We start from the raw sequence: 17,473 nt of genomic DNA on the forward strand, positions 1-17,473 counted from the left end.
AAAAATTAAGTGGCTGTTCTTCATGTTAAAGAATGTTAGACATTGGAGATTATAAATTCAAGTTCAGAAGAAGTGACACAAGCTGAGACAGCATTATCACTTTGGCAAGAGGCTCAGATGTTTTACTGAACCTCCCAGGCAAACAGTTGTACATAGTGATTCACCCATCTCACAGAAAATGTCTGGGCATGGGTCAGAACGCTGCCATTAAAGGGTGGTGTTGTTCATCTTCTCCCTTACTGTGAGAATCTTTCCCAATATCTCTGTTCTGAGAGTCATGCATTACCAAAAAAAACCCATGTGTAGTCAGTGAGGAATCTTTACACACCCCAATGCTCTATGTTCTTATACTAAGATAATACATTCCAGAAAGATTTTTCCTCTCTGTGGCTCACCTATTGGAAGATTCAGTGGATTATGTAGACTGCAAATTTTTTCACAACTTGTTACAAAACCACTGAAAATATCCATAGTGTGGGACAAGATGGTTCCTCAGCAATCTCTTAACAGCTTCCCCAAAATTATCTCTGCTCCCACAGTTGAACAGCTATCAACCTTTGCCAACAGCTACATGTTTTTCAAGTGTCAGTGCCCATCTCTACACTTCCAGTCTGCCTCCTTCTTTCTGGGACTGAGAAAGCAGAGGATGTGCAGGCATGCTTCCCCAACTGATATCCTGTGTATCACGAGAGCTTGGAAATATCCCACACAGCCCTGATGTGTGCACTAAGCTGGAATATAAATTGCAATGTGAATAAGAAGAGGGTAATTGATAACAAAGACCTTCCAATTCCTGACAACTAGCTTTCTTTTATTCTTGCCTCATATATTTAGGAAATATATGACCAAACATTTAACTAAATATATAAAATAAACATTTCATATAATGCTTTATTCAATATGCATTATTTTACTAAATATGTGCAATATTTTATTAAAATGCTAGCTGGCAGGAACATTTTTAAAATGTGGTCAGAATTCTTCATTTCTCTCAGTATTTGGAAGTTTAAATAACTGGGTTTTATATTACCTATATACCAGTACTATACTACATACACAGTACAGTATAAAGCCATATAACAGTAGGGAAGACTATGAAGCAGTAAATCAAACTAAAGAGTCTTTCCAGGATATCATCCATGTGCAGAAAAGCCACTTCACAACATGCTTGAACAGCTTAATTCTCTTCTTTACTAGGGATCCCAAATGTCCTGAATCCATCCAGTGGCAGTTGCAATGCTATTAAATTTTTACCTGCTTGTACCAGAAAATGGCTGGTTTCTAAGAACAATCAGATTTTTGGAAACTAAATTGTTAATGAAAAAATGGTACTTTGTGTCAATACAGAAAAGTTAGGTACTGTTGCAAGCAAATTATTTTGTTTCTCGACAAAACTTCAGATATGTGTACATAGTTTTATACTGAGTCCATAGATAGTCTGTGAAATACACAATCTCTTGCTTATTTGAAGAGTTACAATGCATGTCATATGTAAGCGAAGCCTGTCACAGGACTGGTTTTGAAGGGAGATGGAAGGCTGTTCTACAAGTTCTGGCAATATACCAGGAATCGCTTCAGGCTATAGGATTTCAGAATAAGAATGTCATAAGAGGCTTTCTGTTGGCTGGGGGAGGGAGGAGAGTGAAGAGTCTGCTTCTGGAATGTCTACTTAGCAGCAGAACTCAAGTGATTGTACAAGAGACAGAAGACATGCTAAAGCAAGAGAAAAAACATTATTTTTTCAGTCCTTCTGGTTAGAGCCTGGTTCCACTTAAAGATTTGTTGCCAAAAATTGATTTTTTGAGGATGCTGAAACAGGCAAATCCATACACACTGAAATTCACCAATTATACAATCAAACTGTACTTGTACAGTCCCAAACTGTAACCCAGAATTGATGTAGACACAAATATACTAACCATTATTTGGTGACACAGCAAAAGTGACCAACTGTTATGCTTCTGTCATACTGAAAAAACTGTGAAACTTATTCTGTAGATGTCATTTGTCCTGATACCTTAGGAAGGGTTTGAACACCAAAATTCCTGTAGGAGGAAATGGAAAGGACTGAGTCTATTGAGTGCAGACACCACCAATGGGAGAAAACAGCAGTATCTACAGTATCTAAGGTTACTAGACAGCATCAGCTGCAAGCAGGGACATAAAGCAATTAATTTAATCTGCAGCCTAGATAAATACCTATCAGAAATTATGTAAATACAGACAACTTTGTTGTTAGGAAAGCAGAGCAACTAAATGACTGTTTAAAAGTGTCCATCCAGCTTTACTCTGTAACATAGAAAAAATACAGCATTTTCAGAATTAGCAACAACATTTTTGTTGGATATTAAGCCATCTGAGACAGTACACCAAGCATAATCAGAGACTGGTACTAAATCCATGAGAAACAGACTATGTTCCACTGTCTTTCTCCAAAGTCCCAAATTTTGTCTTATTAGCAGCTCCTGTCTTATTAGCAGTGCCTGTAACAGGGTATTGAACTAGATGTCTTTTTTATCTAGCCAATCCGCCCACTCATCTAATGATATAACTAGTAGTGCAATATACCTCATATCCTACTTGAGCCCAAATATAACTTAAGAACTAAGGGGGCAAAACCCTAAAGCATTCAGCAGGAAGAAACTCGGGTATGCATCAGTGATGTCTCATACTTTCCTCATTAGGAACAGCCTCCTTTGGCACTCTCAGCACCAAGCTTGTGGCACGGTACTGTTCTTTCTTACTCATGAACTAGAAAAAAAAATAATCTGGAGTTAAGAAAGCATCTTAGAGCACACTATTCTGATTTACACAAGTAATTTTTCAGAGTTACTGAATGAAGAAATGTCCAAGGATAAGGTGGGTCATGATAATATTAACGATCTATACTGAGGACCATTCCTCAGCAACCTTTCACAAACACCTTTCTCAGGGACTGAAACATCGAGACTGCTCTGGATCGCAGCGCTTTGCTCGCACGGCAGCTGTTGACAAGAGCATTCTCCAGCCGCCCGTACTCCCAGGGGAGTCTTGCGAAACGCCGGGAAGGCCGCTGGCTCCTCAGGCCTGCTCAGGACAACACCCCCGCCGCACCGCCCGCGCAGGGCCGGCCGGGCAAGGGCCGGGAGAAGCTTCCAGAGGCCTGGCCGGCTGCGGCCCGCGTAGGGTCCGGCCGTTTCTCAGCCGGGCGTCCCGCGGCTGCCAATCAAAGCTAGCACACCACTTAATGGGACAGCTCTGCGGGGGCGTCGGGCGCGGCGGCCGGAGGGGCTGCGGGGGCGGGTGGGGCCCCGCCGCCCTCGGGGTCCCGCCGCCGCGCCCGCCCCCCGCGCCCCCGGGATCCTGGCACCGGCCACCGCGTTACGGGAAGCCCCGCCCCTTTCTCTAGCTCCGCCCTCGCTGTGACGTCACGTGATCGGCGGGCCAATGGCAGTGTGGGTGGAGGAGGAGGGAAGAGCGCGCGGGGGCTGGGGCGGGGCGGGAGCGTGACCGGGCGCGGGGCCGCGCGTGCGGGACGGTGGCGCGATGGCGCGAGGTGGCTGCGCCGCTATTTAGGGGCAGGGGCCGCGGAGCGCGGGCGGCGGCGCCGGGTAAGAGCTGGGGCGTGTGGCTGTGTGCGGGGCTCCCCTTCCCCTCCACCTCCCCCGCGTCCCCTCCCTGAGGGACGTCCGCCGGCGGGGACCGTGTTGGGCCGTCCTTTTCCTCCGGGCTGTGCGCCCCGGGCGGGGGCAGCGGAGTGTTCGTTCAGGGCTGACCGGGGAACGGGCCGGGGCGGGCGGGCGAACGGCAGTCTTGCGCCACTCGGCTCCGGGCCGATTGCCAGCCGTGCCCCGCGGCGGTGTCTCGTCTCGTCCAGCCTCCCCTCGCCGGCGGAGCTGCCCGGCCGTGACGCTCACAGCACAACATGGCCTCGCCCGGGGCCGCGGCTGCGGGGCCTGTGGGTGCCGAGCCCCGCGCGGGGCCGCTCCGCCGGGCGCAACCACAGCCCTGCCCCCGGCGTGGCGCGGACGGTCAGGCTGAAGGTTATCTGCGCCTTCCCCAGCGCGGCGGTGGCTAGTGTCGGCCGGCCGAGTTGGCAGAGGTGTCGCGACCCTCTTTCGGCTTTTTCGATTGTCACATAAGCGTGGCTGTGGCACCGATGCCCATTTCCTTGATGAAGAGATTTGCTTTTTGTTGCCGTCACCGCAAGTGGTCTGCCCTTGTTGCCTGTAGATGGTAGAAAACTGCTGCCCTGAAAGATACGCACACTTTGTCTTATTGCTGGTCCAAGGAGTGGAGGGGATTCCCTGAGGAATTGGGGAGGAGCGGGTACAGTGGCCCTCTGGTTACTTCCCATGTGGTCCTGGGCGCCAGTCATGTAGTGGGGCTCTGATGCTTTCCCTAAAAAAAATCGGCATCATTGTTTTCATCTCTCGGATGATGAAACTGAGGCACAAAGGAAAGCAGGCTGCCAAGTGTTTTGGCAAGATTGAGGGGAATAATTCCCAGTCTCAGTTTTCATGCTTGTTTTAGGCTGACTAGGGGTTTGCCGGCTGGTGGCTGCTTGTTACTGCTGAGGCATTCTGAAGGCATAGTTCTACACGTACTGTGTGGGATTGTAGTTCTGTCGTTAGTGATCTGTTCTGTCGCAGAGGGAGAAAGGGAATCCACAACTTTCCCAAGAAGCTGGATATTATTGAGAGTTAAGGTCTTTTTTCTTACACCCTCTTTTCTATAGAAATGTAGCATTTGGGCTTCCTGTATGCTGTTACTTTCAGAGGCACGTAGAATATGTTCAAAACATGTAACTTCTGGATATATTTATTGATATATTGGCATAGCACAATAAGAATGTAAATGTGGATGATGAAAATCTGAGATTACTTCCTGAAAGTTGAACATTCAAAGTAATTGTTTGGATGTTGTTTATATGTCTGAAAATGTGGCGCTTCAAGTAAAGTCAATAAATAGATATTTTTGGTGGAGGAGAAAGATAGGCACATCTGTGAGTACACCAAATGGAGATACTCTTCCCATGCTGCTTGTCTGGAGGATTAGTATTTGCACAGTTATGTGAAATTAAATAACCTTTTTGGCCATTTTTTAAATCAATTGTTCTTGTATTAGCAAAAATTGTCTAGATTAGAGAAGCAGCACTGCCCGTGATCAGTCTGGAAGGTTTGATTTCAAAATGCAACCACTGAGTGCTAAGACATTGCTTTGTATAAATTAATTTGATTTTTGAACTAAAACTACTTGCTAGCTGTGAGAAAATTCTGAAGTATTCCAGAGAAATTGATTTACAGTTTTAAAAAGGTACCAGAAATAACTCAATTATTGCAAGCAAATATTTGGTGCCTCTAGTTAGGTATATCAGTAATTTTAAGCTTTGTACCTGTTTTGGTTTTCTTTTTTTCTTTATATTTTTTGTTATGGGTGCCCTACCAAAACTACAAGGACAAGTGTCCTTCTAGAGGCAGAAGAATAAGTACAGTAGAGAAATTACTTGCTTAGATGGTGAAAGGGATAGAGATGTTATTTGTATATAGCGTTTTTAAATACAAAAATGTATTTCAGAATATTCTGTTCACATAACATTACATAATATTTTCAAGTGCTTCTCTTAGAGGTGTCTGGTGTTTTTTGAGTCTCATAAATATTTCCAAGAGGGAAGTAAGCTTGGAGGAAGGAAGGAAGCTTAGAGATGAAATACGCTTAATTTGAAAGCAGTTACGGTTTGAGTAATCAAAATTCCTTGAGGATAGCTACAGCTTTTAGATGGCTTTAAGTACAGTCTGGCTTGTTATAAAAGCTCAAGCAGCAGCTGCTTTGTGAAGCATCTCTGGATCTGTCTGCCTGAGCTATGTGGGTTCCTAGTGACAGATTACCTCTTGAAGCTATAAACATAGGTTGTTTTTTTTTGTTTTTTTTTGAGCAACTTCTGGAAATCCATTTTCCCGAAACCTTTGGTCTCTTGTGATTGATGTGATAATGAGTTTAATAGACTGAACACCTTCCTGTGGTGGTTGTGGTGTTATCTATACTTCCTGGCTTCCAGGCTGGCTTTGCTGGCAAGTACATGTTATTTTAGCTATAGCTTTCTAAACTGATGTGGTGATTTGTAGGTCTCTTGGACAGGAATTGCGACTTCTCTGAAATGGAGAGATAACCCATTATGTAATGGCATATCCCTGTGTTCATTTTGGGGCAGGTCTCATGATTTATGAAATAAGATGAATTTTTAAGATTTCTCTCTTGCTCAGGATAAGTACTGATACCTGTTTTGCATGAAAGCCTGATACTTCTTCACAAACTATTGGTCACAGGTTGATCTTAAAACTCAACATGTGCTTCTTTGTGCATATAAGTTGTGATTTTAGGGTTGTTATTAGCTTTTCATTGATGCTGCTTGAAGCATCAATTTATGGATCAGACATAAAGGCTTTGTGCTTTCCTTTCAAAATGGCTGCAGGATGTGAAGAATAACAAAAGTCCCATTTGATTTGGATATTAAATGGGATGATCTCATGGCATATGAGTTTTATAAGTCTGTCTTTATGGAAATAATCAAAGCATTTTAACTTTTTTTTTCCTCTTTGAGTTAGTTTATTTCCTGTGAGTTAAGGACTGTCATCAGCAGCATTCTAAATTGACCATGTTGGTTTTACTCAGTATTTTGATGGATTTTGATCTTTGGCCACTAAACCATGAGAACAACCTGGCACACTTCTAAAGTCAGTTTCTTTCCCTGTCTCCCTTGCCTCTTCACTTAGTGATCCACAACAACTGCATAGTATAAAGTGTTGGTTTGTCTCTTTGGTTTTGTTTGTTTTTAATAGAAGGTATCTGAACTGGCCAGCTGTTTCAGTGTTCGTTCAGCATTGGGTTCAGCTTTCACCTTAGATGTATATATGTATATACACACTGTACCAGTCAGTAAAACACAAAACTTGGGTTAAGCTGTGCATAGTGATTGAAAGAAATTGAGTTTTCTGTTGTCTAGACTAACAGCTTAGTCTGACTTAAAATTGTGAATTGTGTACAATTAGTGTTTAGCATTACTGTTGAATGATGGCACTATCTTTTAAGGTTTTCTGCACTGTCTTCACCTGAGCATTTTGCACAGATAAGAGAACACCAATTTGCATAGAAGTATTTTCCTCATTCTAATATGAAGTATGGCTCCTAGTTTTGTTTGTTTTAAGTCCCACCATTTATTTTGGTTTTTTTCATTTCCTTTATGGTTTTCAGGTAGTCAGGATGGATAGAAGTGTATAGTGTAACTCTGGACCTTTCCTGTAAAACTAAATTTCAATTAAGAATCAGTCTTGTAAAAGCCAGAGACACTTATATTTTTAAAAATAGCACACATTAGAAGGGATTGTAATAGCCCCTTTGTGGGTTTAGAGGTGTGTAGCTTCAGTCTTCTTCAAACCGTGTTGATCATCAGGGGTGGGGGTAAGCAAAATACATCAGAGCAGCCTAAAGCAGATACATGCTGAATTGTGGCATGGCTTTGACACTGCAGTTTTAGCTGCTTGGTTCCCATACTGGAGCGGGGTGGCTTTCCACTTTACTCTCCTTTGTAGGTGATGGAGCACGAAGCTCCATTCTCCTGCCTTTCACGAGCTGGCTGCAGTGGAATTGAGTAGTATGATTTGTGGAGGGCTTATCTGCTCCCTCAAAACAATTGCTAAACTTTTCCAGAGTGCAAAGTAGTAGAGATTTGAACTTCAGTCTCTTACATGTGAATGAATCTGCTTGGAACAACTGAAATGTTGTTTTTCAAGTCTAGAAGACAGTTGAATATAGAAATGGCATTTATATGAAAAAAGACAGTAATTTAATTTTAATTTCCAGTGGAAAAAATCATACTTTAGGACAAAATGTGGTAATTATGTATTATTGTTTACTTATTTAGTTGGTTATTGCTTTTTATTTATTTATTCTTTCATTTGCTTTACAGTATTGTTTTTAATAACCTTAGCCATACTTAATAACTGCTGGTGTGAAAATCAGTGAATAGTTTTGTGGAAATACTGTTTGACTTTAATAAATAATGACCCAAAAGTAAACCAGTAACTTTGTAATGATGTAATAGCTTAGGTGACCCTACCATTACTCTAAGGTAGCATGAATCATGATGGCAAATGAGAGAGAAATTAAAAACTTTAAAAACTTTCCTTTTTACATCTGTTTCATTCTTTCCCCTTCAGTGTGAAAGGTGCTTCTGCTGTTGTTTTGCAGCTTTTGGCAATTAGCAGTGAAGCAGAGCTCCTGTTTCTTTCCACCTAGCTTATAGTTGCCCTTAGGCTTCTGATGAATTTCAGATCTTCTGCAACTCAAATTGTTCCAGTTAAGTAATTTAAATTAATCTTGCTTGAAATAACAGATCCTAAAGTCTGTCTGTAGTAGGGCTCAATGGGCTTTGGTTAACAAGCAGTATTCTGGTAAGTGTTAGCACAAGTCTAGTCATTAAAGTAGATCCCTATGCACTGGTTTTATTTGGTGATTTAAACTAAAAGAGACTACTCTTTAGAATTTGGTTGTATTCACCATGCAAATTAATAAAAATGTGTTAAACTAGTTGTTTGGTTTTTTTAAATTCAGAAGTCCATATGTAGGTAGAAACGTTATTTTTCAGATATTGGACACTTCCAAAATAAGCAAGAATCAATCGATATAGTTGTTTCACTGTACCCTTGTAATAAATATCCAAGTACACATTGCATTTAAAGCAGTATAGTGGTTCTTATATCTAGCCCAGTGAGAGTACTTAGATAGAACATAGAAAAAATTAATAGCTTTTTGGTTCTCAATGCCATATAGCTATAGTCTGATCACAAATGACTTGTTATTTAGTCAAAAAATGAACTAACAAACTTCCAGTGACAAACAAATGCTTGTTAATATATTTGTCAAGTCTTTCAATCAGCAATGTTTCTACTGTAAAGTTTCTATACAGGAAATTTTGGTGGGCTTTGAGTAGTGAACTCACAAGTATAGAAGCAAATAAAGATACCTGGGTGATTCTGATGGCTTTTATTTTAGTTCTGACTGAAGGACATCTAGGATGGCAAACCCTACAAAGACTCTGCTATAAATGTTTGAGATCTGCTTTCATTTAGTTGCTACTGTGAATAGAGATTTTCTTTACATTACACTGTTTATCTTGATTTGCAAAGAAAAAATGGCTTGGTTGTGTTGATGTGTAAGGAATGAGGTTCTTGCTTGGGGGTGATCCATGTTTAAATTTGTCTGGTGTTACTTATATGTGTGTGAAATATGTTGTGTCTGTCACTATTATGAAGTAAATTAGATACAATCAAAGCAAAGGGATATTTGCTGTCATAAATTGAAGTTTCTTCTGATAATAGTATGTGGAGCTTATTCATTTTCCTGTCTAGAGAATAGTGTGGAATTCCCTTAAAATTTTTAGTGTGTTTCCTTTTAAGGGACAAAGTTCAGAATACTAGTTCCGAAGAAGTTCTGTCAGGTTAGTGAAAATAGAACTTGAGAAACAATGTTGCTGTAGGCCATCTCTCCTCAATACTTAGTAATCCTAAAAAGCCTATGTTATGTTTCTAGGTGTAAGAATAGCATGAAGTCTGCTTCTAGAAATCAGCTTGTGAACTAAATGCCTTATTTCACTAAGCCAATCTACCTGTTCCTGTAAAGATGCCTAAATGTAGCTAAAAATAATATAGCTTAGTAGAGAGTGGTCACTTGCTTTTGTTAGTTTAGGACTGCTTTAAAACCATAAGTTGAGAAAACCAGAACACACTCAGTGGCTTCATAACAATGGGGGTGTGTGAATGCTGTGTAAATGCTTCAGTATCTCTAAAGTGTTTTCTAGAAATGTCAAAACTTGAGAACTAGTGGTCTCTGTTGCAATACAGAAATAAATATGGTGTTATAAAAGGTACTCCAGCTTTTGGGGAATTGCAAGCTCCCTTGTAAAGTTTTGAAGAATTAATTAGTGCTTTTTCTATAGTAGACAGCAGTTCTTGATATGGAAGCATTGTGTTTTGTAATTCCTGAGTGTATTTTAAGTCACTCTTGTGAATGAGACACATGGTTTTGTGATGAGTTGTTCTGAACCTTATCTGAAGATCAGTGCCCTTAAAAGTTAGATAAGTATGAAAACCATGAAATTCATAGGGTTATGTATTAAAAACTGAACCACACCGTTATACCCTGTATTCTAACTGAACCTCCTACAGAGTTACCAGTGAAGTTTGTTTTCATATACAGTGTGAAAACCTAAAGCTGATACATTTCTTAAGCTTGTAATTAAATCAGCTTTAAACAGCCTTAGTTTTTTTAGTAAACATTTGATTTTGTTTTAGCAGTGAGGAAAATGGGAACAATTTGCCCATTCTAAGGTGAGAAGATACAAACACTTCCAGGAAAATAAATGTGTGTGTGTGAGATACTATGTTAGAGCAAATACAAATCTGATTTTGACATTGGTCTAAAGTAAAGAGTTATAGTTTAAATTTAAAAATATATATCTTTCTCTTTTTACAGAAATTCTGTGCAGCATGTTTTCTAGGTGGAACTGGGTGGCCTGTGGCTTCTGTCTGGTGTTGAGTATTTGTTCTCCTGACGGTAAGAGTTCTGTGTCTCAAATACAAGAGGATATAGAACTAGTTACATCAAATGTTTGAAGCAGCTGCTTGCTTTTTGTCTAGATACTTGTTGGATGAGGACAGAAAGTGTGTTAGGATAGACTTGCCTAGTCTTCTAGCGCTAGTTCACCACAACACAGGTGCACACTTATTCCAGTTTTCCTATGCTAACTTTCTTAATAGAAAATACTTTTTTATCAAAAGAGTAACCAAGTATAACAACTTCCTCCTTCAAAAGATATAGACATGCAACCCTTGACTCTCCTCTCTGTCTTATGTGCCTCTATTTATTAATAGAGCTTTCCTAGCTTCCTGAAATGCTCTTGCAGAGCCTAAAGAACACTATGCTGGTTTTTGCCCTTAAATCTTCATGGTAGTCTACCAATGCATTTCAGTTTTATTACTGTCAGGTAACTATTTAACTTGCTGCTTAGACGCATGTAGTGTTTTTAGCATTGCACTAGTGATGTATCAGCAATATTGGTTAGGGGATGTTGTGTAGTTCTTAATAAATGTGAAATTTGTTTTCTTTTTAGCTTCAAGTGGACTTGTGCAGTCATGTGGTCACATCATCCCAGAGTCACCTGTACTGGCCCTTGGTTCCAATTTCACAGCATTATGCATTCTGAATGAGAGTTGTCTTGACTTTGGCAATATCTATGCCAGTCAGATTATCTGGAAGATTAAAAATAGACTGGTACCCAAAGAACAGTATCGTGAAATAAACAGAACAGTTTCCAGTGTCACATTCAATGACACTTCTTCACTAGCTACTCCTCTGACATGCAACATTTTAGCAGATGGACAGATTGAACAGAACATTTATGGAATTACAGTTACAGTAGGCTGTGAGTACCATTTTTTTTACGTTTTATTCTGGTCTTAAGAAAATTGTTTCTGAGAAATGGGAAAATGCAAAAAATAGAAAATGTCTGTGTCTTTAGGCACTTAATATTTATTCTCTCAGTTCCTGGATAATTAAGTAAAAAATTGTCAAATTACATGCCACCACAGCTGCTCAATATGCACTGAAGAAAGTTTTCTGAAAAGTAGAAAATACTCTGGAGTATTTCAGTGTTGAAAAAATGGAACAACAAAAAGTGGCAGATTTTAATTACAGAATAAAGATGTGTATTTAAATGAAATAGGAAGTAGGAAATTAACTTTTCCTTACTTCTTGATTCTGTATCAGAGTTGGAGAAAATACTTTTAGGTGACATGTCCTGGTTTCATACTAACATTTTGAAAATAATGTTTTCTTCATTAACGGACTGAGAAACATTTAGTCCATCTGTTTCACTAAAGCTAACCTGAATTGTCTTAAGGATGGAACATATTATTTGGATTCCTTTACCTCTGCACCAAAGAAAATACTTTAAACTAGTTATAAGCTTCATTTATTCTAGAATGATAGCACTTGCGTGGTTCAGACCAAGTGCTTTTAGAAAGACTGACTTGAGAAAGTCGCGTGATTAAATGCTACTTCTTAATTACTTGGTGTCCTGCTAATAATAGGACAAGTGTTGTAGTGTCCTAAGTATCATATGATATGGCTGATTATCCATTATCATATGATATGGTTGTCTCCTAGTGAGGGCAAAAGGTACTACAGTCGTGAATGATCTGCATGCAAAAGGCCTGCTTGAGTTCACAATTTAAAATTATATGCTTCTAGCTTGACTTACAAAATGCTATCACAGGAAAATAATGTTTTCCATTTCAGTTTCTGAGGAGTAAATACTGTACTAGAAAAGATAAAAAATATTTTTAAAAGGTAAAATACATGGAAAGGTGAGGACAGATAAATTATTCTAAGATTATATATGTAATGACAGTACAGATGACGTTCCGTTCCACATGTGTAATTCATGTTACAATTCTTGAGATGCATTTTTATTTAAAGCTATTGTATTTTGATACTATCAATTAAAGAAAACTAAATAATGAGACTAGCAACAGATTTGAGAAGAATACAATTATTCAGGAAGAAAGCAATAAGGTTCATAAGGTTGTTCTATTGAAACTAGCACTCTGCTTGAAAGCAAAAAAATTCTCCAAGTACATTATACTGTTGTAAATAGTGATAATATAGGAGGTAGAAACAAATTTGTATGTTATAATTTGAGTTTTAGAGGGAAAGAAAATAGTTTTGCTGCATTCTGAGTAAGTTCCTTACACACCACAGTGCATGGATGAAGATCTCTAAGCTTTCCTGCATGGGTTTGCAGCTCAAGCTTCTTCCATACCTCAGCTGGGGGGAAACAGACCTATCAAATTGCTTACAGAGCTCAGGTTACTAGCAAAGTCACTATGTGCCAATTCAGTAATGGTTATTAATTTTTCTTCTGTGTGAATTAAAATATATTTAGATGAGAGATGGTTAATACAGGGTTTTCTGCCTCAGAATGAAAAGTCTTTGTTGTTCCTTCCTAGCAAATGCTTAATCCTTATACAGCCTACTGTTTGTCAAAGCAGCTATTTAAGCTTCTTTACTTTGATTGCAGGATGGTATCCAGCACTTTTTGCCACATCCTTTAGGGAAAAATTAATTAGATACTTCTGATGTTCACAGAAATCACTCTAGTGGGACAGTTAAAAGGATTCTAGCTGGATTGAAATGCGTGTATAGATTAATTATTGCTAATTCTTTCTGTACAGTGGCTCCAGAGAAGCCCAAGAACTTAAGTTGCATTGTGCATCAGGAATCAAAATTCACATACGCTATGACTTGTACCTGGAACCCTGGAAGGCACACATTCCTGGATACTCAGTTCAGGTTGAGATACAGGTGGTAAGTAGCACTCCATAGAATATCTAAATTATTCTGAAGAATATTTTTATGCTAAACCAACAGTCATTGAAATTCCTGATTCTTTGGAAGAGTGCTTAAGGTTAAGTCCAATTTTCTGAGGCATTGCTGTCTGTCTGGTGTGAGGGGGAAGGGAAGAGTTGAAGAAGTTGTCATTCAAGAAATTCTAAGTCAGACATGAAGTTTTGTTGCTGAACTTTTTTGGAGTGACAGTAATGTCATATTTTTCTATTCTTCAAATACATGATTAGTGTGGCTTGAGTACAATACATCTCATAATAGGGGGCTACACCCAAACTCTTACACTTTTCTGAGTTGACAGTTCTATCCCATTCTAAACAAGCAGATGTCTCTGCTCATTGCAGGAGGATCAGACTATGTGCCTTTTAAAGGTCCATTTCAATCCAAATCATTCTGTCATTCTAAGTAGAGAAACTAACATAAAATGACTGAGTTTTGTAAAGTTATTATCTATCTGCACTTCATAGGAACTGTGGACAAACACTATTCTGAGTTAATCCTAATATGAAAGCTTCAGCAAAATATTTTTCCTGTGAAAGCAAATTAAGTTACTTTTCAAACTCTTTAGATGGCCTCTTGTAAAGCAGAGCTTTTTAGATGGCCTCTCAGTTTAAAATTGAGTGAACAGGGTTGCTGCATTGCTCTGGGGACAGGAATGATTGCAGACAGCTTTCCAGCTACCCCATTCTGCTGAAGTGTTTTGGTAACGGGTGTAGTAGAAAATGTGCACAGATAGTTCTAGGGGCATCAGGAAAGGTGCAAAGCATTAACATTTTCTGTCTAGTGTTAGTGTAGCAGAAGATGGTGAACAGAAATTATCTATTGCACCTCTAACACTGTACTCTTGAAAGGTATGCGAGTAGCACTGACTACTTTTTCTAATGCATTGTAGTTACTGGCCATATTGGTTTTGAGTAATTGTATCAGATCTTGTTCTTTTCTTTTTTAAGCCAAGTCAGGTTTTTATACAAGTTTATTGACAGTTCTCTAGCTTGTGCTTTTGAAGATACGTGACTGGAAGTCAAAAGATTTTGTTTTAGTTTCAGTTCTAACGCAATCATGCATTTCTGGCTGAAAAAGCCATTCCCACTTTTTCTTCCCCTCCCTCTGCTTACAAAGTTGAGGCAGAGGGGAAACATGCAAGATAAACCAATTGCTCACTCTGATCTACTTTAAAATATTCTCTAAAGGAAACCAAACTTACTGCCTTGATTCTTATTTTTTCTTTCTCTTTTATTTAGGCCAGAACAGATCTTTCCTGACTGTATACCAAAAGATGTTAACAATTCTTGCACCATTGATGATTCTCAGTTCTTTGTTAATACGGAAATCTGGGTGGAAGCAACAAATGCACTTGGGAAGGCTGTATCTGATCCTCTTGTCGTTGATCCCATTGACATTGGTAACTATATGCCCCTTAAAGCATGTTTGATAGAACATAACTGCTGCTTCTGTATGTATTGCTGAACTGGTATGTTAGTGTTTCTTCACTATAAAAATTATCAGTACATAAGTGTTGTTGACTAGAGCTTGAAATGTGCTGGGCAAGGGTAGGGATGGTGAGATATTTTTTCACAATTCAGATAGCAAGTTTGTTTTGTAGTCTTGTTTAGAAGGTAGTGTAAAGTAGCAGCCATTTCAGGTCCTGAAAGACTTTAATAGTAGTGCTGCAGTATCATGTGCAGCTTCTAAAGGCATGGTAAAGTACAGCTATTGAGTTAACTTTAACTTCTTCTCTTTTAGTTAAACCACTGCCTCCACAAAATGTATCAATCACCCCAGCATTACTACCTACTGTTCTGCAGCTTGTCTGGGAGAATTGGATTTCAGACGCTGTGATGACACTGAAATTCAATATTCGCTACAGAATTGTTGGCGACACAAACTGGATGGAGGTGATACAACCAATGTTCCTTGCCATGATTCTGCCTGTAATCCATACATCTGTCAAACTGGAGTTCCCCCTGTTCCACTTCAGATCATTCAATTTCATATCATTATGTCTTACATGGCCACCCAAGGAAGTTTATCTGGCCTGTTCATGGAGGCTGTAATCTAGGTATTTTTTGGCACAGTTTGAGTGTGGTGACCTTTTCATATCTTCATGGACTTTTCTGCTGTCCTTCCTGTCACAGTGCAGTATGTTTATTTTTAATTTTATGTTGCACAATGTATAGAACATTAATGAATTTTCATCTTCCTGTGTATGTGCAAAATGGGTGATCATTCAAAACTTGAGTAAATACTGTATCATGCTGGAATGCTTTTTAGAACTTACTCTACCTGCAGGTGGGCTACAAAAGGTCCAGACAGAGCCACAGGCTGGGTCAGAGTGGCTGGAAAGCTGCCCAGTAGAAGAGGACCTGGGGGTGCTGGTGACAGCAGCTGAACATGAGCCAGGCTGTGCCCAAGTGGCCAAGAAGTCCAATGGCATCCTGGCCTGGATCAGCAATGGTGTGGCCAGCAGGGCCAGTGATTTGTCTACCTTTGTCACTGGTGAAGCCACACCTTAAATCCTGCCCTGTATACATGCCTCAAGTGTGAGGCAGTCAAGAGCAGGAAAAGTGTAAGGAGTAAGCCTTACCTGTAATGTACTATATATTCCTGTCATCAAGAGCTGTGAGGTTTTTTTCCTTTATAAATCAATCTTTATACATCAATCTGTCAACATATTTTTAATAGCTCCTCAGTTTTTCCTTACTTTAAGCCTTTTCTCAGAGCAGTAGTACTCCAGCAGAGGCCCAAATGTATTCTGAATTCTTTGAGTTCTTGGAAGGAAGACTACTTTTGATTTTACCAAAATGCTCTGTTTGGAGCAGGTAGCCTTAACACAGGTCCTTGTGACTAAAGTAGCTTTAGATGCAGAAACTATTTGTTAAGATCACCAGTATTGATATTTTAAAAAGCACTGGCCTGCACAATCTAGTTTGCAACTCCAGGATGGTGTATATGTTGTCCTGATAGGACAGTAGGACAAGTTCTTCTAACTTGTCTTGCCCGTTTAACATACACACAAAACAAATGAAAGAGTAGCTTTTAAGTCAGCTGAACTTGCTTAGCTGTGGTAAAATTGGACTATTTTGATAATTCTTTACCTTCAAGATTAACCTCTTAAGTGTTCTGCATTTGTGTTTAATCTGTAGCCATTCCTTGCAGGGGTCCTCACTGTAAAAAGCCCTTAGTTGCAAGTGGAATAATGTGAGGAGTCAGTGTGTTACCTACTTCCGTCTGTTCTCCACTCCATTTGGTTGCACACCTAAGATAAATAAAAGAGCTTATGAAAAGAATTTATTAACACAACTATAAGCTCCTCTGAAGCTATTTTCAATTTCACTCAAGAAGTACTGTTCTGGATCAGTGGAAGCAATGATCCTGGACTTTTAACTTCTAGTAATCAATAATTTTGCAGTCAATAATCAAGCAGGTCACCTACCAAAGTTCTGAATTGTGAGGCAGGGTACTACAGATCAGTAAGCAGGCGAATTATGTGGAGAGGAAGGAGAGAGATGTAAGCTAATTATCAAATAAAAGATGAGATTGTCCTGAAGTAGCTGCCTAACTGTTCTAGTGTATGTATCTTCTTATACCTGGTCAAGACACACAACTCTGACTGAACCTTTACCAGACACTGTTTGAGAATTGAAGTTTTTGGAAATGAGAGGGAAGGAAAGCTTTTTTGTGTTATGTGTGTGGTGGGGAGCCTTCTTGGATGACAGCTGAAGGAGCACAGAACTCAGTTCTACAGTATTTTGATCATTGCTTTTAAAATCTTTGTCACTTTTGCAGGTTCCTCCTGAAGATACAGCTTCCCCAAGAACTTCATTCAGTATTCAAGGTCTCAGACCCTACACAGAGTATGCCTTTTCCATTCGTTGCATGAAGGAAGATGGAGTAGGCTACTGGAGTGACTGGAGTGAAGAAAAGATTGGGATTACCATTGAAGATCGTAAGTAGTGCGTAAAAGTAGGTCCCTGGCTTCTCAAGTGTGAGTGCTCTGCAGTTTGGCAGTGGCCACCTGAAGTGGTGTATCCTA

General features: G+C 39.6%; 1 protein-coding gene across 1 annotated transcript in view; it reads left to right on the forward strand.

Annotated features, from left to right (window-relative positions):
- Positions 1 to 3,484: 3,484 nt before the first annotated feature.
- Positions 3,485 to 17,473, forward strand: part of IL6ST (interleukin 6 signal transducer) — a gene marked incomplete at its 5' end in the record, with an annotated part of 32,640 nt that continues 18,651 nt past the window's right edge. Inside the window, 7 exons of the mRNA XM_030969458.1 lie at positions 3,485 to 3,590; positions 10,510 to 10,590; positions 11,147 to 11,458; positions 13,269 to 13,401; positions 14,682 to 14,842; positions 15,184 to 15,335; positions 17,227 to 17,386. Of these exons, the coding sequence (XP_030825318.1) occupies positions 3,485 to 3,590; positions 10,510 to 10,590; positions 11,147 to 11,458; positions 13,269 to 13,401; positions 14,682 to 14,842; positions 15,184 to 15,335; positions 17,227 to 17,386 (1,105 nt within the window). The remainder of the gene's footprint in view (positions 3,591 to 10,509; positions 10,591 to 11,146; positions 11,459 to 13,268; positions 13,402 to 14,681; positions 14,843 to 15,183; positions 15,336 to 17,226; positions 17,387 to 17,473) is intronic.

The sequence above is a fragment of the Camarhynchus parvulus genome, chromosome Z (assembly GCF_901933205.1).
Source record: "Camarhynchus parvulus chromosome Z, STF_HiC, whole genome shotgun sequence".
Lineage (NCBI taxonomy): Eukaryota > Metazoa > Chordata > Aves > Passeriformes > Thraupidae > Camarhynchus > Camarhynchus parvulus.